General features: G+C 43.2%; 4 protein-coding genes across 10 annotated transcripts; 1 reads left to right on the top strand and 3 right to left on the bottom strand.

Annotated features, from left to right (window-relative positions):
• Window positions 1–202: 202 nt before the first annotated feature.
• LOC120450498 (unc-112-related protein) lies at window positions 203–3,716 on the bottom strand. 2 transcript variants are annotated; one of them, XM_039633545.2, is made up of 2 exons: window positions 3,230–3,716; window positions 203–3,157 (listed from the first exon to the last, which is right to left on the bottom strand). In XM_039633545.2, exon 2 carries the CDS (start codon window positions 3,086–3,088, stop codon window positions 953–955), a length of 2,136 nt encoding a protein of 711 aa, XP_039489479.1. In that variant the 5' UTR covers window positions 3,089–3,157; window positions 3,230–3,716; the 3' UTR covers window positions 203–952. The 2 variants fall into 2 exon arrangements, with proteins under 2 accessions (XP_039489479.1, XP_039489478.1); XM_039633544.2 differs by having other exon boundaries at window positions 203–3,145.
• Window positions 3,717–4,575: 859 nt separating this feature from the next.
• On the top strand, window positions 4,576–13,537 carry LOC120450499 (cilia- and flagella-associated protein 410). Of its 6 annotated transcripts, none has more exons than XM_039633547.2 (10): window positions 4,576–6,003; window positions 6,784–6,849; window positions 9,387–9,560; window positions 9,802–10,165; window positions 10,356–10,475; window positions 10,836–10,910; window positions 11,800–11,895; window positions 11,986–12,224; window positions 12,643–12,736; window positions 12,805–13,537. In XM_039633547.2, exons 1-10 carry the CDS (start codon window positions 5,924–5,926, stop codon window positions 12,916–12,918), a joined length of 1,422 nt encoding a protein of 473 aa, XP_039489481.1. In that variant the 5' UTR covers window positions 4,576–5,923; the 3' UTR covers window positions 12,919–13,537. The 6 variants fall into 6 exon arrangements, with proteins under 6 accessions (XP_039489481.1, XP_039489480.1, XP_039489482.1 ...); XM_039633546.2 differs by having other exon boundaries at window positions 10,347–10,475; XM_039633548.2 differs by lacking the exon at window positions 10,356–10,475 and having other exon boundaries at window positions 4,578–6,003.
• An 80-nt stretch (window positions 13,538–13,617) lies between these two features.
• On the bottom strand, window positions 13,618–14,747 carry LOC120450501 (phenoloxidase-activating factor 2). The gene is made up of 2 exons (XM_039633552.1): window positions 14,624–14,747; window positions 13,618–14,564 (listed from the first exon to the last, which is right to left on the bottom strand). Exons 1-2 carry the CDS (start codon window positions 14,693–14,695, stop codon window positions 13,686–13,688), a joined length of 951 nt encoding a protein of 316 aa, XP_039489486.1. The 5' UTR covers window positions 14,696–14,747; the 3' UTR covers window positions 13,618–13,685.
• A 1,862-nt stretch (window positions 14,748–16,609) lies between these two features.
• LOC120450239 lies at window positions 16,610–18,871 on the bottom strand. The gene is made up of 3 exons (XM_039633120.1): window positions 18,620–18,871; window positions 17,777–17,880; window positions 16,610–17,599 (listed from the first exon to the last, which is right to left on the bottom strand). The coding sequence occupies exons 1-3, from the start codon at window positions 18,862–18,864 to the stop codon at window positions 17,199–17,201; spliced, it is 750 nt and encodes a 249-aa protein (XP_039489054.1). The 5' UTR covers window positions 18,865–18,871; the 3' UTR covers window positions 16,610–17,198.
• Between the last annotated feature and the right edge of the window lie 3,159 nt (window positions 18,872–22,030).

Genomic DNA, 22,030 nt, shown 5'->3' with positions numbered 1-22,030 from the left:
GGTGCTTGGTGCTTATCAATCCAATTGAGTGCGCTGTTATTAATAACAATAGCCGTGCTTTATATTAAACGCCCGACTGTTGCTGTTGTTGCATCAACGCCCCTCAGAAGCACACAGCCCGCAATAAAAGTTGAATGAGTAATCCCGATGGGCTCGGGTTTCCAGCTGCCATTGGGAATGCATACAAACAAAGAAGCCGTCGTTTACGATCATTAAAAACATATAAAATAATTTATTCTGCTTATTAATTTGTTTAATAAATATACAATATATAAAACTGCGGGTTAGTCGCGCAAGTCCGCACAAGTGTGGTACAAAAATGGACTTAAGCTGTGTAAATTTAACGCTGTGTTAGAAACAGACAACACAGAGAACACAGGACATTGACTTGGACTTGTTTTGGGTTAAGATTGCTCTGGCAAAGGCACAACATCGTTATCATTATCGTTATCAGCGTGGTGATTGTTATTAGTCTAGAATTCCACTTTCATTAACACTTATACACGAACGCTTTCGATTCGGGTGGGTCGACTGACTGGGTTGATTAAAAAAGTAGGTAATCGTTGGACAACTTCAAGAAACTTCACTTTAAGATATAGATATGATTTTTACAACACGAATTTGAAGACTTATATTTTATAAAGTTAACTAATTGTTAGGTAAATGCCGACAATAAGAAAACAAACTACTAGTTACTACTAGTCTGTCAAAGTTGTTTCAAAAGTAGATACATATTTAGGTTGATAGCCCGAACAGAAAAAAACATTGCGAAATTAACAACTAAAGTTACGAACAAGTTGCTTGGTGTAGTCCACAGATTACTTTTCAACCCATAAATCAACGCACCCTACATTAGGTAAATATATGTAGATAAAACTGTAGAACATGCGACGAGGTTTGTGCTTGGCACTCAAAAGACTCCAGTCCACTGCTCCAGATTGCGCTAATCCGCTTACGACCAGCCGCCCGTCAGCTTGTGGAACATCTCCTCGTTCAGCGTCTGGTTGTTTTCCTTGGATCGCATGGACATGAATATGTAGCCGCCGATGAACTCGTGCACCACCTTGCAGTCGGCCGACTGCACGGAGAAGACGATGTTCTCGTCCTGCAGCTGAATCATCATGCACTTGATGCCCCAGTTAACATTCCATGCCTTCATTGTGTTGTAGCGCCAGGTCTTTATGTGGTCGCCGGTGCTGAGGTCCATGCGCATGATGCGGTTATTGGCCACGCCCAACAGCTCCTCCTTCTTGTGGCCATCGAATTTGATGATGAAGAGAGTTACACCGAAGTCGGGTAGAGATTGCCAAGCCTGGATGTACTTCATCTTGGCGTCCATTAAGCTTAACTGGCGAACGTTGGCATGGGCCTCTAGGATCCTCTGCACTGCCTTGCTGGATAGTTTGCGCATCATTTTGGGGGAGAGGTAATCCATGGGCTCAACACTTCGAGGATTTACGGTGAGTGGAGCTCCCTGGGCGGGTTTCTGCATCTGCAGCAGCGATCGAATACTGCTCACTTCGCTGTCGTAAGAGCTATCGGCTAGAGAGCGACCCTTGGCGGCCAGACGACAGGCTGCCATCCACTTGGCGTACTGCTCTTCGTTGTCGCATCTCACCCAGACCTCACTATTCGGACCATTCCTACCCTCTGGCGGAACTTCCAGGCGGATGGCAAACTTTCCTTGGGCCAGGTTAACATCGGGCGTCACCTCGCAGCCCTTCAAATTGATGCTGATGGTGGGAGCTCCCCGCCTTGACTCTTCTTGCGATTTGTACAGGTGCAGATGCAGATCCCTGTAGGTGAAGAAGTAGCGCTTGTATCCTTTGAGTGTGAACCTTTGAGGCTTGAGGAATTTCAAATAGTCCGACAGCTCCGGTATCCTGGTGATGTTGCCCTGATCCTTGCCGCCTCCTGGTCCTTCAAGGGTGATCTGCAGCTCGTTGAGAGCAGAGTCAATGTCGTCCTCGCCGCCGGTCTCCTGACTGGAAGTATCAATCCCGGAATCGATGCCTGGTGGATGAAGATCCGTCTGATGATTCACCTGGAATTGCAGGGCGGCAAACATGAGGGTCTCCTCCTCGGTAGGTTCCAATTCCTCGTTCAAAATGCTCCATTTGGCTTGCTCGTACAGTTGATTGATCCTCACTTGGTCGTACTTGGGGTTCAGATCGAAGAACGTGAAGTATTTGAAGCGCAGGCACAGTGTGTCGTACTCCCTAACGCCCTGCTCCATGATGGAAAGCGACGAGTCCAACCATCCCACGTTGAGACGGGCTTTCTCCACCCGGGACTTGGGTCGAACCAAGCGTGCTCTTACATCCGGACTGGGCGACCTGGGCGACATGGCCAGGTTCTCCTGGAGGTCCCCGAAACTAGAGTTGGAATCGTAGCTGGCATAACCAGTGGAGTTGTGCTTCCAGGTGCCCGTGGGCGAACTGATGGGTGTTCCTGGGGCGGTGGCTGCCCTCCGGGGAGTGGTCGCATACGGTGAGGCTGGAGCGCACAGCAGATTGCCATTGTGCGAGCGATCCAGGCTGCCATTGCTGCCGTTATAGGCTCCTGTGATCGGAACAAAGGAGTTGGTGTCCAACGCTGGCTGCACGTAGGCGATTCCATTTGCCTCGGCCACGGGAATCTTGCGCTGCGGCAGCTTGGAGAAGTTCTTCTTTAGATGATCCGGTTCCAGGGGCTTGCAGAACGACAGTTCCTCCGGATAGCGAATGTCCAAGTCCTTGCACAAGTTCACAACAGCTCCAAAAGTTTTGGCCGAAAAGTTGACGCGGTAGTCCAGATAACGCAGATCGGGCATCTGCACCCTCAGCGTCTTGTGCATGGGCGTGAAGTGTAGAAAGGAATCGGATTGAACTCCGGCCTGGTCCAACGTGGACCGTGTCCTGGTCAGCCACACATTCTTGGCGGGCCACCACAGTGCGTGATCGGACCAATCCTTGGGCATCTCCGGATCCACAAGGTTAAGCATTACGCCTCCAATGTGCTGGTCACCCTTCACGCGCAGCGTCTTCTCCACCTGCAGATCCGTGATGAGGATCCGCAGGTTCCACGTATTTTCGCCCACATGAATCATCTTTCGCTAAAAGTTGCGATGCGCGGGCGTCGTTTCTGTCCAAAGGCGAACCTATAACTGCGGATATATCTGTATAGTGTGTATATATGGCACAATCAGAGTCTAAATTTGCCCTCGAAACGATGACGTAATCCAACTTACGTTCAGCGCCGTTTTTGCAACCAAGTTTTTGTTGTTCTTGTCGTTGCTTGGGTGGCTGGGAGCGGAGGGGCAGCGAGGGGGCGGGGCGAAACTATATAGGCCCTTATCTCGCCAGATGTTTGCACGGAAACAGAAACGCCAGCGAAACAGACGCAACAATTCAACAAAACGAGTAATCCAGATCAAAATCGGTGGATGTGGAGGTATGTATGTAGATAAAAGGGGGGAGAGGCGGGGAAGTACGGATCACTTGATTAACACACGCCCAAGGTTATGATTTTGATGGCTTGCTGCTGCTTGGGATGTTTTGTTTTCCCGATCTCTCTCGCAATTCGCAGCGTTTTCCTCGCACATCAACACACCGACGAACACTAATGCATACGCTCAAAAATGCGATGCAAATTTTCACAAAACAACACGTCGCGGACGACGAAACAAGGCGAGAAACGAGCCGAGATAGAGAGAAATTAATTTATAAATAAATCAGCAGCAGAGCAGTGTGACCGCTTGGCTGCACCTATCGATAGTATACTAGGGATGGGTTGCGCGGCAATCGAGCATATCGGAACGGATGGTAAGAAGAATAGTTCAAATTTCTTAATATTAACATGAAAGAGATAGAAAGTAATAAAATATTTCGTTAACTCTACTCTTGCAAAAGTTATTGTTATTACACTAATCGTAAGAGTTATTAATAATGCATGACGCATATCGAATACATTAGATCCGCCCGATATTAATTAATTCGAATCAGATCTGAAACGAATTTGTGTATGGCAATCTAATATATTTTTTGTGTACAAAGAATATCTGACAGGCAAACAACAATGAAGTCTTGGAGATTGGCGGTATTAGTCCTCATGTATTTATTCGAAGTGGTTAATTTCATCCGTGGTTGTGGCCCAGGAAGGGATAGGAACTGCGTTATTGTTCCGGAAGCAAGCAGGCGGAAATACCCATAACGGAATTATTAATTGTTTATATTAGCTTAGAAAAATTAAATAGTAAACTTAATACACTTTCATATATGTATGTTAACAATTCGAATATGGTTTTAACAATAAACAACTATTTTAAAATAGGGGTATTAAATACGAAAACTGTTTCGATATTTGTTTGCTTTCAGCAAGGGCGGTCACACCGGCGACAAAAGTCATCTCTAAGTTATCGTAACGAAAATAAAATTCTGTTTTTTGTAAAAACGTCGGCATAAAGAACATTTGCTTGTAAATTTTGGATATCAATTTAAATTAACTCACTCATGTTTCGGTCAACTATTGTATAATAAAGAAAAAGTACAAATATTTTAATAAAACCTGTTTACCGCCCACACTCTCTCGCTCTCTCACGCTGTTTCGCTCTTTCCGCTCTTTTTCTCCACACCGCATTCGTAAACAAAGACAATGAAAGCTCCAGTTAAACGCCTAAGGAGGCCTCAGAGCCCCCAGATTATTTTTCGCCGTCGAGCCGTGCGCACGTATTCGAAAGAAAACAACTAATAGTGTATAATAGTGCAGTATTGTGTAAAACACGCGCGTCTCTGCTGTCTCGCTCTGGCACCCACACATACACTCTCGCGTGCCCATACACACACGCACACACACACGTATACAGATACCTGTAAGAGAGCGAGGAACGAAAAACGGTGCATGGAAAATAGGAAAATCGGAACTGAAAAAGTCGGAATTTCGCTTAATCGTAGTTAGCTTTGCGTACGACTGTCAGTGTGAAATTGAAAGTGTCGGCGGTTTGTTTCAGAAACTCGAAGCGTTACAAAATTCGAAACCAAAATATATTGCATCCACTAGTTCTCGCAGTGAAAACATCTGGGCGCGAAAAAATCGATCCAGACAATGTGAAAATTGGCCAAACTTTCGTACCTCGGAATGCAAGCAACAATTTTTTGGCAAAAACAAAACTAATAGCGATACTACGGTTTGAAATTAAGATATACACATATATAGTGCTTATATAGGTAGATAAACGGCGTGTTACGTTGATATAGTTGTAAAAGTAATAATAATAAAAGCGCGGCGCAACAACCCGAGCGGCTTAGTCATCCGTGCAGGAGATTCGCTTTGGCTGCAGATACTACAAGATACGAGATACAAAACACCAGATACAATAGCAAAACAGCGGTCTTCAGAGCCCAGCTTTAGCCAGTTGGAAAAACCGTAAAACCACAGTGAATTTTCGGATGTCACACACCAAGTTCTCATCTTAATGATAAAGCCTAACATTTTGAGTGATTAACGAATATTGTAGCTGCAGATACGAGCTATACTACAGCAAATACCCCAACATTAAGCGGTTGATAAACCCGAACCTAGAGGAACTTGAAAACTGGAAGACCTACGTAATTACAACAAATTGCAGCAACAACAAGGCAACGCCTACGACACGCCAGTGATTACAACTATAATAGCAGCAAACAGCAACAGCAACAGCAAAAACAACATTACTTACCTATCCAGCGTAACCTGTTGTAGCTATTTCACTGTACTGCATTGCTGCTCACCTCTCGGCATCTAAAATTGGGCATTCACAAGCGGCTTAAATACGTGGTTAACCATCGGCTGCGAATACACATACAATATATACAGCCGGAATCTGCAAGTGGCACACCTGTGGCCACGGGTCAGTTGAACACCAGTTGGAGCAACAGCATCACCATCAAAGCCACAATCGCACACAATGTCGAGACTCACCGAGGAAATGGTGATTGCGCGGGCCAAGCAATCCGATCTGGCCCTGATCAAAAAGCTAAATTGCTGGTAAGCACACAACCCATATAACTAGAAATAACTATAGAAAATATCATAATATATCGTATGATATTGCTAACACTTTGAATAACGCAAATATTTCGAAAGGAATGTTTGCCAAACTACAGTAGAACTTCTATAAGTCGTTCTTATATATAGATTTTTGAAATTGCAAAGATAAAAGGAAGCACTTGGAAACTTTTATACATAATAAACTTAAAATTATTTGATTAGTCAGCGGCATACTTATCATGCCTTAGCTTAGTTAGCACGACTAATTGTTTATTACAGTTCAGAAAATGTGGCACATGCAAGACTCACCCCAATGTTCATTTAATCGCTTTTCGATCTAATTTCCGCCCGTGCATTGATCTATTGCTAATCGCACCGGGGCAGGTGCAGCCATCCACTATAGTGAAAGCTTCGATCTGTGTTGAATGGGTCTGCGATCTGGGGTCTGATGTCTGGGGTCTGGGGTCTGGGGTATCTGCCCACTTTGCTGCTCACTTTGGCCGCTCCGGCTGCTTTCACTCGACCCAAATCCGGGGGCAATCTTCTAACCAGTTTAGAAGTGTCCACTTTGGAGCGAGTCACGATTCCCTGGGCTGGAAAAACACGCGCCCCTCGAGAAAAACGCTTGGAAAAGCGTGAAAAGCAGTTGAGCTACTTTCCGTGATGGGCCCCCCAAAACTCTTGACCCATCTGCGATAAGCGTGATGACTGCTAAGGGGGCTCCACTGTACATTATTTATCATTATTAAAACACCATCTATTCTGTGCTTATTTCAGGGGCAGTGATCTCAGCGATGTGTCCATCATCAAGCGAATGCGCGGAGTGGAAGTGCTGGCTCTTAGGTAAGTCTCAAGTCGTGAACTAAATCTTGTATAAGGATCATCTTGTTTATCACTTCCTGACCCGGTGCCTTTTGATTGATTCAAAGGCGGATTCGCCGCCAAGATTACGGTAGAAATGTAGAAATATTAAAAAGTAGAGATATTTGCTTTCCAGTGATGTCATCGCCCCATCATTAGGCAAGCTCAAATACAAAATATACTTTGGCACGCTCAAGCGCGTAATTAATGCAAAAAGCTGGCGACGCAGAAAACTAAGCTAAAAGTCGTGGGAGCTCCAAAATTGGCAATACCAACTGGCCGCGTACATTTCCAAGTCGCGTAGGCCACACTGCGTAGGGGGCCTGTATCTGTAGTATGACTCGTATCTGGCAGATACTTTTGTATCTCGCTGTGCCTTGTACTTCATCTTGTACTGGTTACTTGTTGTACTTGCATGTCGCTCGATAAGTTTGCATGTGCTGCTGCTGCTGCTGCTGCTTTTGCTGATTTTGCCACTTTTGCCATTAAAGGCGACAATCATTTTGACTGCCAAGGTCGCCGAAATCGATTCCCCCCCAAACTTCTCTGTCATCTGTTGGCAATGTGCTGAAAACTCTCGACTCGGCCGATTCGTTTAATTATGCATATAACAGACATAGAAGGAGGCCTTCTAGGGAGCCAGCGTGATGGGATTTGGCATTGAACTTGGGGAAAAGAACCGTGAGAATAGCAGTTCCAAACAGGAAATAATAATTTAGGTATGGGCAAATTAGCTATTTCAAAAGGAATTTTCAGATGAAGCGAATAATAGACGTGGCCCCAGGGAGCAGGAAACAATAATTCTGGTATGGGAGTAGAAGATATCGCACCTTCAGGAGAAATCAGATCTGGCAAAGAATTCTTCTATATATTTACTTCATCCAAAATAGGAAATATTATTGAACACACAAACACAAAACAAATATGGATATCAGATATATTCGTGAAGTAAAATACAAATAATACCCTTGAACATGAATTGACACCGATCTTGATCAACAGCAAAAGTGTTTCTTATTTGGCATATTGTTTTCGGTTTTTTGTTTCTGTGCTTACCATTTAATGAATCATATAAATATATGTATGTCGAAAAATGTATGATACTCAAAACCAAAAAAATATATAAAAGTTTTTTAAAAAAATAAAAAAAAACATTTTGCATTGCAAAACATGAAATCGCCGTTCATGAAAACAATGTGTTCTCAAAATAGAAGCTTATCTTGAGTAAATTTTTGAATAAACGAGATAAAAAATGTGCCCTTAATTCGTTAAAATATTAGCTTTTGGTTTGCCCATTGGAACTGTATTACCACATACTTGATTGCTCTTTTTAGACCAGACTTCTATTATCAGAAAGCTATTACCGCAATTGAGACTACCCAACTGTCGTAGAGCTTTATCAGTGTATAGATAATGAAAGGCGATTCCTATATACAAACGTGAATGAATAAATTGATAATAAATTGGCATGGCAAGCGTGTAAGCCAGAGGGCAATAACTTCCTATAGAAGCCTGCTCTGTTTGCATTACTTTACGTGGCTAGGAAATAAACAAGGAAAACCTTTCAGTCTCAACGCGATGAGTATTAGTTTTACGTGGGGTTCTCGGCTTTCTGGGGCATTTGTTGGGCTAGGCGCAGAGTGGTGTTCGCAATAAATGAACCATAAATCAGATTGGCTTACCATACTTCAGGTAGAATGCGTTGGCGTAGTCTTCATTGCTTGGCGGTATACTCGCCCTTTACTCATTACCATTTACCAGCCCATTTCCTTGCGTTATGAGTGTGCATATTGATTTGACTTGCGTGCTGCAAGCACTTTTCTTTTTACCTCCAATGATATTTCCACTTGGTAGGCCTCAAGTGCTAGATAACCTTGACTCTTCGGGGGAAACATTGGTTATGCATACTTCAGGAGGCGCACTTATTCCTGGCTCAACTGCCGATTGGCCTGATTTAGTTGACGAACTATTAATAGTGCCACGAATTCCAGATACCAGACATTCACTGAGGCAACGCACTCGTGTGCCATTTAGCGATCTTCCTGGCTAAGTTTATACAGTTGTTTCTGTCGTGTGATGTTTTTGGTATCCACACAGGGAGAAAAGTTAATGATAATTACGAAATACCATTATCTGTTCTCTCAGTGTAGTAATCTACCTTCTCTTTACGCATTCAATTAGTTGGGAAGGCAATCGTGGCACGCGTTTGGCCATTGGCAATGAGCCACTTCAGTGGGTAATTGGCATTGTTGGGAGCCCAGGTGCTAAGCGGGAATCGCCCGGAACATGGGCTTAAACCTGACCTAGACGAAGACAAATGATGACAATCAGCTTTTCCCCCTGTCGAGATTCTTTAACTGTTATTTGTGGAGAATTCTGCGAAGAATCCGACGAGTTAATGACCCCACGCAGCTGCCGGAGAATCTTTTGTGTGATGATTCACGGCAGTTAGTTTGCTGTCGCCTTTGTCCTCCAAAGAGAATGTTTCTTGAACCCTAAGTCATATGCTTGTTTTGCAGTGTCAACAAGATCAGCACGCTGTCGCCTTTCGAGGAATGCCACAAACTGCAGGAACTGTATCTGCGCAAGAACAACATCTCCGACATCAACGAGATTGGCTACCTGCAAAATCTGCCGAGTCTCAGGTATCTCTGGCTGGAGGAAAATCCCTGCTGCGATCGAGCGGGCCCCAAGTGAGTAACTCAAATGGATCAGAATATCTATTACGAATTAGAGTGAAAATATATCATAGACACGATTTGTATACGTAATTATAATATTCTATTATCAATGAAACGTGATGATTTTGCTTTTCTTCTTTTGAAACGTATATAAATAGTTTTTCATAATTTAAATACATTTCTGTAATTTATGGTTAGCTCAGTACAGAAGCCCCTAATGATCGTTCTCACCTCCGTTTAACCACAATCACAGCTATCGAGCGGTCGTATTACGCGCCCTGCCCAACCTGAAGAAACTCGACAATGTGGAGGTCACGCAGGAGGAGGTGGACGAGGCGCTGCGTGGAGGCGGAGGCGCCGCACCGGAGGATGAGGTCTACGAGGATGCCTACCAGCAGCAGCAGCAGTCATCGCGCACATCGCCTCAGCAGATACCGCAGCAGCAGCAACAACAGCAGCAGCAGCAACAGCAGCAACACAGCTACCCGCAACACTCGCCGCCGCAGCAGCAGCAGCAGCAATATCACCACCAGCAGCCACATCATCAACCGCAGCAGCAGTCGCAGCAGCAGCAGCAGTCGCAGCAGCAGCGCCGCAGCTCCAGTCCCATGAAAGAGGTAAATGGCTCCCATTGTCTGGGTGAAATTTCCCACACCACGCCCTGGTTTAGCGGCTATAATCTTTCACCTTGGTAATGAACTCGTAACTCTGTAATCAACTCTTGCGCCCGTTTTGCTCTATTTCTCTGTTAACCCCGAACCACCTACTCCCATTAACTCTGCATTTGCTAAAAAAAAGTCGCCGCAGTTGCCCAGTCCGCTGGTCAACAACAGCAGCGAAGGAAGCATCAGCCACAGTGCCAGCGATCTTTACCAGGTGCAGGCGGCTCAGCCGCTGAAGGGCTCCCAGCCACCCACGCCGACCAAGGTAATGGCAGGTTAGCCAGGTAGTTAGGAGTAGGTTTAGTGATCACTCTTGAAAGTGTCTTGCAAAGTAGATGTTTATTGTCTTAGTCAGCAGCTATAGTTTCCTTATTATTATTCGCTTTGCTAATTTGTTAAATTTATATTGTTATTACTAGTATGCTTAATCAATATTGTTAGTACATGGCGCTAGTTTTGATTTCCTATTTTGTTTCTTTTAAAAATGGTTGTTATTCGTCTAAAAATGTGTAATGTGCTTCAGTAGCAAATACTCGTATTTTTTCGTCTTGTTAGATCTGAGATCAGTGTGTGCCCCGTTCCTCAGCCACAAATCCCCACTAATCTCGTTTCGGCCTTTCCCCAGGAACCCGTGCATCCGCCATCGCCCATGTATAACACCATAACCAAAGAGCAGCGCACCTCCCACCACCAATACGATGTAAGATCCACAGCCCCACCACCGCCAGCAACTACTAAATAACACCATGTAACAGCCCCACGCATCCGACATGACAGAATTCAGCTTCAGTGTGTAGCCGGGCCCACTTTCGGGGCCCTATTTTCGAGGTTGGAGGTTCGAGGTTCGATGTTCAATGTTCGAGGGTGTGGGCGCCCGTCACACACGAGTGGAGATGGGGTTAGGGATTGGGGCATAGCCATCACGCGATAGCCTCGGCATGGTTAAGGTTCTCTCGTTTTCCCGCCGCCTGTCCAATGGGCCATTGTCTGCTTGTCGGCCTTTGTGGGTTAAGTCAATTGGTTGACTTTGGAACCGAGTGCAGAGAGATGGGAACTGGGGGGACGAACTATGATTGCCGAAGAAGCCCAAAACAAAAGTCCAAAATGAGCCATATAAAATTGGTCTTTATGTATTCATGCACGTGGGGAAAATATTTAACCAGATTGTTTGGGGTAAATGAAGCTTACGTAAATATCTGGTATGAATAGGTATACTTCCAAGTCGCGTTACTTATACGAAAACTTAAATATTTGCTGTCTAATTGCATTTTAATAGCACAATTTCTCTCGGTGCTGAGAAAGGGCTAGGCCCTCCGAAAACCCACTGAACCAGTAGAGAATTAGCCCTGCCCGAATGACTGACTGGCTGAGCAATTTGTCATGTGTGGATTGCCCTGGGGACTGGGAATGGGTGGGGGGGGATATCAACTCGTATCTAATGTCTCTTCTCTGCTGCTTTTCTCACCCACCATGCACTGATCCCAATTGCAACCCACCAACCAAAAACAACTAAAACAACCACAACCCGAAACCCAACTAAAATGCAAACCGCACCACTAACGCCTCACCAACGCGGACTCGACGAGCAGCGCTCGCCGGGATCCGACCAGGAGAGTAGTACGCACACGTACAGGGAGGTGCGGCCCACGCCGCTCCCGCCCAGCATTTCGGCGCACTCGATGAAGGTAAGACCGGCCAGCCTCAGTGGAGTTGCAGTAATGGAACGAAGGCACTGGAGGATGATGACACTATCTAATTGTGGTATTCCCGTACAGGAATACTATCAGTCGGACAGACCCGCCTACCCGGCGCACTACCGCCACAGCCAGACGGACCTCACCGAGTGGGAGGAGCATCAGCAGGCGCCCCAGGTGCATCACAATCCCTACGGCAGCCAGATGCACTTGAACCACCCGCAGCGACGCTCCGCGGGACCGGAGACGACGGCCTACCGGAACGGCAGTGCTCGGGAGAACGGCGGCGAATGGGATCCGGAGGACAGGCCCAGGGCGAGGTGAGGTCATCGACCAGGTTATTTGGTGGTCGTTTCTATTAGTTTTTTGCGTTCTCCGCTTATTTTATTATGCGTAAACAGCGCGACATATCACAGATAGCCAGGCGGCTTTTGTTTATTTTAAATGGCTGCGTCTGTTATTTTTAAATGGGTTAAAGGCGCGTTTTTTGTCTGCTGTTTAAACAAATAACCTGTGTGCATACAATTCTTATTGAAAATCGATTCATTTATGTGTGTAGTTAACCATTTGGGTTCCAAAAACTGTAAAAAAGTTGTATGCATATAGAATATTTGGTTAATGTGCAAATTAAAGCTGAACGATCTTAGTTAAGGCCAATAAAAATCGGTAACATCGCTTAGCACTTGATATCTAATTGGCCTAATTGTATTGCTAAGCTTATATATACTTGTTTTTAAGGCGACCTGAGGGAAGGTATAGTGACTCGACCACGACATTGTCGGCCTCTGTGATGAATCACTATGCGGGCTACCACCGCAGGCCCGTGAATAGGGTGAGTGTATAGCCTGAGAAACCATTGATAAGGCAGATCGATAACTGAATCACATCCCTCTTTCGCAGAATTCGAATATTCTTTCCGCCACTCTCTGTTTGGTGAAGGAGTTGGACTACGCCAGTCTGGAGGTTCTGGAGCACGCTGTGCGATGTCGCATTGATGAGTTGGCGAGCGAATGATGAAGACGACTCTCTAATCGCATGTCGATTAGCTAATCCACGGCCTGTGTGGCGTTACAAAATTCAAATGACCAGGAAAATGAAACACACATAAAAGACAAGATGAGCAGCAGGTGCTGCGAGGGGAAAAGGAAAAACTGATATTATACTAACGTCTTAAGCAACAAATAACGAATACAAATCAGATACTTAACGAGGATAACGATTCATACTTGCCAATTGTAAACTGTCATAGTGTAACTAGCAACTTTTGTAAGCATTTTGTCATGTAACGAACTTTGCTAATGGAATCAGAAAACGAAACAGTAAGCTAGGACATAATCGCCAGTGGATGGAGTATATATATTGTATTGGATGATTTCCGCCTATTGATCCCAGATCCCGTTCAGTTGATCCCCGATCGAGAGCACAGACCACAAAAACTAGCCTTCTTTTGTACTTAACTCGCGAAGATCGACTAACGAACTAATGTCGCCCAAGGCGAAGAAGCACAATGTATCTTCCTTGTTTCATTGTAAGATTAGTTGAAATTATACTCATGACTTTGTTAAATATTTGTACGCAAAAGCAATTAACGCTAAATCTTAATTTTAAATATATTTACCTATAATGCAATGAACACGTCCAGTTTATGTTTGCCGTTCTCTATTTAACGATTACGTTGGAAACTATTATTATAAAAATAAACAAATAACAATAATTAAACAGTATTTGTTGTGATTATTATTCTGATGTAGACATGAATATATAAGGTAGAGTGATAAATATCAATAATTTTTATTATAGTTCCTTGTATCAGACTGAGCAGCGAATGGAACACTGTTGGAGCTATTGGCCAGGTGCTCAAATATCCAATCTCGGAACAATCGCACACTGGTGAAGACCGCTGGAACGGTTTCCTGTCGACAACCGATGCCCCAGTTGACGATGCCAGCCTGCTCGTAGCGAGTTGGATCCGCTTCCATGGGACAGAAAAGTGCGGATCCTCCATCGCCGATGCACTCACCCTTATCCTTCTCGCCGCCGGCACATATCAGACTAGCAGGCAGCTCAAAAGCCGCGCCCAGTCTGGTCTTCCTCAACTGATCCTGGCACTCTGCTCTATCAATCATGGGCAGATCGATTTTCTTTTGGATATTGGAGTAATTTTTATCGTTGAGTGCGACCATTCCCCATCCGGCCACCAAGCAGCGCCTCTGATCGAAAGACGCTCCCTGGCTGGGCAAGCAGATGGTTTGAATGTGGGGTTTCAACTCAAAGGGAGAGACTAGAAACAACAGTGCAATGTTATTTTCTCCTGATCTGTACATGAACTCCCTGTGTGACACAACTCTGGCCACCTGGCGATCCTCCGACGGTAGCTGTTGACTGCGGCTTGCCATATTCCATTCGCCTGCTCTGACCACCATTTCCGGAGCGGCCTTGTTCACCACGATGCTAGCCGCTGTAAGGACCACTCCTGGGGCAATCAGGGAACCGCCTCCAAGGAGTTTTTCCTGGCTGAAAATGGCTACCACCCATGGATATTGGCCAGGTGCGGATAGACCTTGGGGTACCTTCAAGTTGCTCTTCAAGCCATTTGGGTTGCTTAGGCCGCAAATTTGATATGGGTCCGGTTCAAGATTGTCCGTGAATGTCCATAGTGCCTACAAATTGTTTAATTAAATTGAAGAAAATGTTGATCGAATATTTTTAATAATTATACCCCTTTATCGTATTGCCCAGTCACACTATACAAGGAGCAAACAAAAAGGAACGTCTTTATTGCCTTTAACATGGTTTGCTTGAGTTGAGAAATTAGACTGAAATCAAGAACGCTGCGTGGCTTTTTAAATTCATGCTTATCAGTCACTATGAGTACTATATACACTTTGTATAATAAATATGCACACACACTTATATTTGCTTGCATGTGAAAAAATTAATATATAAAAATATGCTAGAAATTACGACAATAATCAATTAATTTTAGTACACAACGAACTGGTCCACGTTTGTATATTAAATAATTCGATAGATGGCAATATAAAAAGCGCGCCCTTGAAATACTGCTTAAAGCAGTGCAAGCGGGTTGTTGCGGTTAAAGCAGTGAAACGGTTCTACAAGTTTAACTGGTAAAGCAGTGCATTCAAATTTTATGCAGTGAAATAATTCTAAACGAGTTTAATGATAAATCAGTGAAATTCATTTTAAAAAAGTTATATAATAAAAAAATAATTGATTATTCCTTGAAAAGTCCTTGAACCTCCTATCCATCCCAATAAAACACTGTTTCTTTTTTGTTTAGAGGGGCTTTACAACATTTAACGTATATAAGATAATAATTGCCTTTATTTGGTTGTGTAGTTGCTGTTATGGTTATCTGTTGTGAAATTGCCTTTAAATCTATTTTTCTGTGTTATTTTGACCATAGCCCCAGACATTACCCACTAAGATAATGCCCGGCCATAGGATAAAACTGAAAAAAAACGAAACTGCGAAACGGCATAATCGGTTCGAAACGGTTTTTCGACTCGGTATTCGTAATTGATGATGATGTGTCTGTTGGTTATAAATATATATATTATGGATTATGGATTATGGATATTATTCCGGCATAATCCGTGTGATCGGTTCGTTAGCCGCTGTATTCATGGCAGAAACGCAACGCCTAAACACATATACATATACATAAATGTAAAGTGCATTTCGTATATTAATTACTGAGTGATTAACTTGCTACACATCGATATACATACTGAAGCCGCATTAGGTTATCAATGAATGTGCTCTGAAAATTGCCTTATAACTTTGGTGCAATACAATATTAATTAATTATTTTTGATTTCCTTTGATTAGTGCATGGTTAATATTAGCAATAGTACTGATATATAGACACTGAGTATGCAAACTTTCTTGCCTGCTGTTCTCCTCCTTAGTTATAGTTAATTATTGTCAGTCACAGCGTCGCGTTTGTCACAACAACGTGTGCTTCTATTGACTATATCTTCGAGTTCAAATCGAAAATCTCATTATTATTATATAGAGTATCTTATAAACTAATTGGCAGCTGGCCGATCTTGTTGCCGCTGCCGCAACGCATGTCTTCCAGAATGCGATTTGCTTTAATTGTCTTCCATTTCAATGCAATGCGAAAAAATGTCTTCCAAACACACAGATAATATGCATACAATACATCATATGCGATTATTTATGCTGAACAATATGACACCTAGATATTATGGTAACTATGGTTTACAGCTTTATGTATATATATATATAGATTTTTATATATATATATGATATACGGGTCTGGAAGATCCAGTATAGCCCGTCTGAGTTTCTGATTTGCAATCGCAACTCATTGTGTGGATATATATAGACCAATTACATTTGTTATTCGTTAGTAAGTACAAGTATATTTTAAAAATGTTGTTTTTTTGTTTATGTGTTTAAGGGCCGTAACCAACACTAAACTCTTGGTTGGCAACTTGGCCTAATTGCGACACTCCTAATTGATGCTGTTTTGAAATATCTCAATGCTTTAGATTCGCCAATAACTTGTAAGCCAAAACAAAGGAAATTCTTTAGATACCAACTTGTTTTTGCCTCCTGGTAAATTGATATGCTGATTCCATCGAACCAAGGTGTAGTATTTCCAACTAAATGTGATTGGGGTTTTTTGATTTTGGGTAGTGTTTACCGCACGATATGTTGTGTACATTGATATTAATTGGTTGTTCTCCATATATCTTCTTGTGTCTCCTCAGTCCAATTCCTTGACTAATCACCTAAATACGGGTTGTGTCCGTCCGGAGGGCTTCGGATTCCTTTGGTTGGGGATCCTCATCTCCGAGGCGGCGCACTGGAAGCCCTGCGTGATTCTGCTGTTTCCGAGTTGGGGGTGCCCCCCTTGCTTACTCTATAGCTTTCTATAGTTAGTTGTAATTGAAATTAGTTACAAATTAATTGATTCGCATAGGGAATTTTTTTGCTTGCTCCTCCTCCTCGTATATTCTTCTCTATGTATTATTTATATTGAATTGTTTTTTTTTTGTGTTTTTTTTTGTTGATTTTTCTATAGTTTTTTGTTTATCTCTTTACAGTATTTAACTAAACTTTCGTAACAAGTTTTCCGATATAGATTATATATGGGAGATACTTTTTCATGACAACAATAGCACTAACTGAAGTTCAAAAACGAAGAACAACAAAACATCAGATAATTCTCGATCCATATATATGGGTTTGTGATTTAGCGCCTCCATCGGTAGCGATCCCCTCAGGAAGGTGGGGATCGCTCAGCTGAAGAACGGCGATAAATCACAGTTGCACAAAGACCCGCCATCGCCAGTCTTGCAGAGCACCTTGCACACTTCGTCCCAGTCCGGAGCCGGAGTGGTCGTCGTATCCGTATCCGAGGCGGCTGCCACGGCCACGGTGGTCACTGTCCACAGTGCATCGTCGACCGATCTCCGTTCTGCATTCTCCGCGGCTCTGGAACCGTGTGTTGGATCGCCCAGCACTCCACTGGCCTTCTCCTCGTCGTCCTTTCGAACCTTGTCCTCCTCCTTCTTCTCCTTTTCCTTATTCTCCTTCGCCTCCTTCATCCTGCGCACCTCCTGCTGGCAGGGACTGCATCCGGGCAGCGAGTGACCCCTCTGACGACAGAAGCTCGAGCAGACCAAGTCGCCCGTTTCACCTGGAAGTTATTCAGTGGAGTCATTTAGTATTCTTATTTATCAAAGTGATATTTTCAAAGGAATTAATTATTTGTATATCTAATGCCTAGCAAATTTATATTCTTAATAAAGTGTGTGAGACTAGCTATTATAATTAAAATATAACATTTTATCTAGAGTTTTAATACTCCACTTACCCCTAGGCAGTCCACACAGTTGCCGGCACTTGGCCACATCCGACTCCGGTCTCAGGATCGTGTTCTTGGCCACATCAGGCGTTGAAGCAACGCCCAGGCCAGCTCTGCAAGGATCAACCACAAAATGCTGATTAAATAACAATGCAGAGAAAATTAAAAAAAGATTTTAACCGAAATATACCGTAGATGACAAAGTTTTATTTATGCACGTTATATTTAATAGATTTTAAGATTTAAGGCGCACAAAGAATCTAGGAGTATGTCGACTTCATTGACTTTCTTTTTTGTTCAAAAAATATATTTCAAACGTAATATTGCAGCATTGAACAATTTATTAAAAAAAATTAGAAGTATATTTTAAATATTTAAGCGTTACAACACTTTCTAGTTAAAATACAAGACAACTGTTTCTTGCATGTTCGCAGATATTATTGTAAATAAACCCGATATTTAAGCTATATTTTAAAGGTTTTACAAATGAACACAGCACTTCAGGCAACTTTGAGTACCAGTTATACTTAAAATATTGGGCACTTGACAAAAACAGATATAGCCACCGATCAGGAATGTCGATTATATTTCCCTGACACACGCGATTTGGGGAAAACCTCGATAGACCCCACTTGAAAGGCCGACGCGAATCGCGAATGATTTCACAAGGCCAGCGACACGCACTTTTTTAACTTGGCAAACGTTTTATATTATCATTATTAGTTCGCGTTTTTTTCGTAGTGGGAAACCTGCTTCACTTGCCAAACAAACACTTGAGTCACTTGGCTCTAAGGCACCTTACATTCCAAGTAATTGCCAGAGTTTTGGATGGCTGATCCATCCGAAACTTACCCGCAGAGCTCTTTACACAGCAAACTCCAATCCTGAACTGCGCTGATGGTTTGGACGTCTTCAAGGATTTTGGCTGCTGAATGCGATGTCAGTGCAGCATCCCCCAAAGTTTCGTCCTTCACGACAGCTGATGACGTCATAGCCTGCGTCTGCGCAGCAAGGATAATGATGGTGGCCAATGGGAGGACGAGATGTAATCCACATCCCCCCAATTTTCCCTGTCGCTTTTCCACACGCTCTCCCATCGCTGGGCTGAAAAGAGATGGGTAGATTACTGGACTGGGGTATGGGTTTTCCAGGCTGGTTTGGGGCCATATTATCCTCGGGGGGGACTGGGCCAAAATGGAGACTGTTTGGCCCCGTACAATAGGAGCAATTGTGCTCGAAATGCAATTATCGCGCTCTCAAAAATAGGCAGCAAAAAGCAGCCTTCGGAAGGACTTCACTCCGGGGCCTAATCCCTACACCATTGTTATCCCGAGCATTTGCTATCCGAATATCATGCGCTTGATTTGCCAAACCGAAAGGGGTTATGCAATCGCCTGTCTCTCGAACAGAACTACCGAACTGAGGCTACCACCTGGTATCCTGGCATTCTGGCATCCTGACAACGCTTTTGCAATGGGATTCCCGTCGAAAATACCTCACAAAAATGCCAGAGCTAACCAACCTGCTGGAATCTTATTTTGTCAGCGTAATGACAGGCTAAGCAGTCGAAATTCCCAAACTCCCATTCATTTTCCACTGGCACCGAAAAATGCTTATGGCCCCCGGGTGCAGAGCATTCCCTTGGTCCTCTGGCCCTTTGGTGCTTCTGGTGCTTCTGGCTGTGTTCTGGCAGTTGAGAGTCGAGTGCCAAAGAGGACGCTTCGCCCAGGCCAGAAACTCCCGCTCTAAATTAGCTACCCCAAGCCAAGCTCCATCCGCATCCGTGGGTGGCACTTGACTCCAAACATTTTCGCCTATCTGGGTTACAGGGCCTACTTGCGCTACGTGCAATCACAGCCAGGTGAGCATCCTATTTTCTGGTCGAGAGCTCCTTTCATTGTTCAATCCCATTCGCCAGTTGCGCCCTTTCAAAAGGGTATCGATCCAGTTTGACTATTCATAACATTGCTACATATGTAAAGTATTTACTCAATTATTATTTTTTGTTTCATTAATAATACAAATTGTATAGAATGTAGTTTTATTAAAATATTCAATGACTGCATATTTTTTTTATTTATCTATAATCATAATTCCCTTCCAATAAAAATTCCTTTTAGCTTTCTAGTTCAATAGTTTGGTTCTTCAAAGCTTTGATTTTTATAGTAGAATGACTTTTTCTGTTTAAAATTTCTGATCTGTTATTTCATTGTTTTAACAATCAACTAAACTATTTTTGACAAAGTAAAATTATTAAAAGTTTACTACAAAACAGATGTGCTTCTATGGCAACCATTATTTTCGAGAGTATTTTAAACATTGCTCTTAAAATGGCTTAAACCCATAATCCTTTTGTTGTCCATGTCTGCTGCTGTTTCTGTTTCCGTTTCCTGTTACAACTTACTGTGCTTTTCCAAAGTTTAACTCAATTAAATCCGATTGTTCGTGGCACCTGCTCCGCTCGAAATGCTTAAACTCTTAACTCGACAGGATTTATATAAAGCTGTCCGACTCAAATGGTAGCAGTTGTTCAACTGAGCCTCTGGCCCAAAACGAAAATCCCACTTACTAATAATAAATGTTTTTGATGGCTTTATCTGCCGGTGTCATAGATTCAAGTGCGAATCAGAGGATAGACTATCGTGGCTTCCCATCGCCATACTCCTCGTTTTCCCCCATTTTCAGTCTGGTGGCCATATATCTGCGATAAGTGCAGACAGAGTGCCTAATTATTATTGGTAGCACATGCCGCTGAAGTGCTTTCCAGATAGCAGCCGACTTTATTTTGCCATGTTTAGCGGTTCTAAATACCATGAGCTGCTTTTGTATCAGAAATATTTGTCTGACACTTGTGATGAATGGGTTTTGCTAAAGGGTTTCGCATTTCGTATAGTGTAGGCTGCAAATCCATATCAAATAGGCGCCATACTTTAAATGTAAGTAGAGTATTCTACTAAGATTTAATTTTGAATAAATATACATAATGCTTAACGTTAAGGAACGTGGAATGCTGGATATTTAATTTTATTTCAAAGTTTCAGTTTAATGCAGCTTTGTTTCGAAGCAAATTAACCAATTAACAATTAAAAATTATTATGACTTTCTGCAACTGTCGTTGGAAACTCCAAGCTCAGGCGACAAAGTAATGTACTGCGCCTTTTGAGAATGTTTTGTAAGTCATGTTGAACAAGTGTCGACTTCATTTTGCCAATATTCCCAGATAGACATTCAATAAAAAAGATGGATTGCAGGGACTTGCAAGGGAGTTATTGCCACTGTAATGGCCTTCTTAAGTTGCAATCAGTTACATCGAAAGACACTTTTCAAGTGCCAGAGCCCTCACAACGAATATGCTGACGCAGTGGATCCTGCCCAAGAAGCAGCAGCAGGAGCTGGAGCAGGAGCTGGAGCAGCGGCAGGACCAAGTGCCAAGTGTGGTAACATCCTTTGCCAGCTGCTCCGTGTGTCAGATAAGAGTGGAAGGCACTCTTTTGCGGCAAGTATGCGTTGTGTTCTCGTTGTTTAAGCTTCTCCAGTTTGATGGACGTCCTTTTGGTCCTGCTGCTCCTGGGCTCCATTCCCGAGTTGCATAACATGGCTATAGTTGTTCTCTGGCCCTCAGAAGTATGCTATGAAACGCGTTCTATTGGAAATGATGCAATTTCACTTGGGAAGATACATATCTTTTTTTGCATAGCCCAAATGGGCGGGCGGCCTAGCTTTGACCCAAATTTCGTTTTTGTTCTATATACCAGGGGTTCTATGTGTTTTGGCTCCTATATCTAAGCTCCTATATACATACATATGTGCGGGAAATGAAAGTAATTATAGAGGTTTTTTTGTGTCCATTTGGTGGCAGCAGGAAACTCTCATAAAAAGTTGTGGGTCATTGTAAATGTCAGAAACAGTGGCAAAATTAGTTTGTTAATTAGCTTTTCATTTGGTCGCCCCCTCACAATCTATGTTTTCCTTTCCTTTCATCGCGTTTTCAATCGTTTTTCATTTTCTTTAGTATTCACGAGGCGTGCGCACACATTTCATGAGTGTGTATCTGTTGGATACTTTGGGGCGCGCATGGCCGAAGCTCCGCCCACGCAAAATGGCCTTAACAAAGATGGTTTCCGAAAAATCAATGACGTCACCCGGAGAATTTCCCGCATTTTCCTCAGCCCCACTGCTGTTGTCGTTGTCGTTGAAGGTTATGCAAGAGATTGAGGAGTAGTATATATGTATATATAGGTATACGTGTAGTGGTATATGGGC

This window comes from Drosophila santomea, chromosome 3L, assembly GCF_016746245.2.
Source record: "Drosophila santomea strain STO CAGO 1482 chromosome 3L, Prin_Dsan_1.1, whole genome shotgun sequence".
Classification (NCBI taxonomy): domain Eukaryota; kingdom Metazoa; phylum Arthropoda; class Insecta; order Diptera; family Drosophilidae; genus Drosophila; species Drosophila santomea.
Note: the sequence above shows the minus strand (reverse complement) of the source record. Positions and strands in the feature narration are given on the sequence as shown.

Coding starts and splice junctions, on each gene's coding strand:
- LOC120450498 (XM_039633545.2), bottom strand. CDS start 3,088: ATGATTCATGTGGGCGAAAATACGTGGAACCTGCGGATCCTCATCACG.
- LOC120450499 (XM_039633546.2), top strand. CDS start 5,924: ATGTCGAGACTCACCGAGGAAATGGTGATTGCGCGGGCCAAGCAATCC. Junction 10,166..10,346: donor GCTCCAGTCCCATGAAAGAG/GTAAATGGCTCC, acceptor GCTAAAAAAAAG/TCGCCGCAGTTGCCCAGTCC. Junction 12,225..12,642: donor GAGGACAGGCCCAGGGCGAG/GTGAGGTCATCG, acceptor CTTGTTTTTAAG/GCGACCTGAGGGAAGGTATA.
- LOC120450501 (XM_039633552.1), bottom strand. CDS start 14,695: ATGTTAAAGGCAATAAAGACGTTCCTTTTTGTTTGCTCCTTGTATAGT. Junction 14,565..14,623: donor CTGGGCAATACGATAAAGGG/GTATAATTATTA, acceptor AACAATTTGTAG/GCACTATGGACATTCACGGA.
- LOC120450239 (XM_039633120.1), bottom strand. CDS start 18,864: ATGGGAGAGCGTGTGGAAAAGCGACAGGGAAAATTGGGGGGATGTGGA. Junction 17,881..18,619: donor CTGTGTAAAGAGCTCTGCGG/GTAAGTTTCGGA, acceptor TGATCCTTGCAG/AGCTGGCCTGGGCGTTGCTT. Junction 17,600..17,776: donor ACTGTGTGGACTGCCTAGGG/GTAAGTGGAGTA, acceptor AATAACTTCCAG/GTGAAACGGGCGACTTGGTC.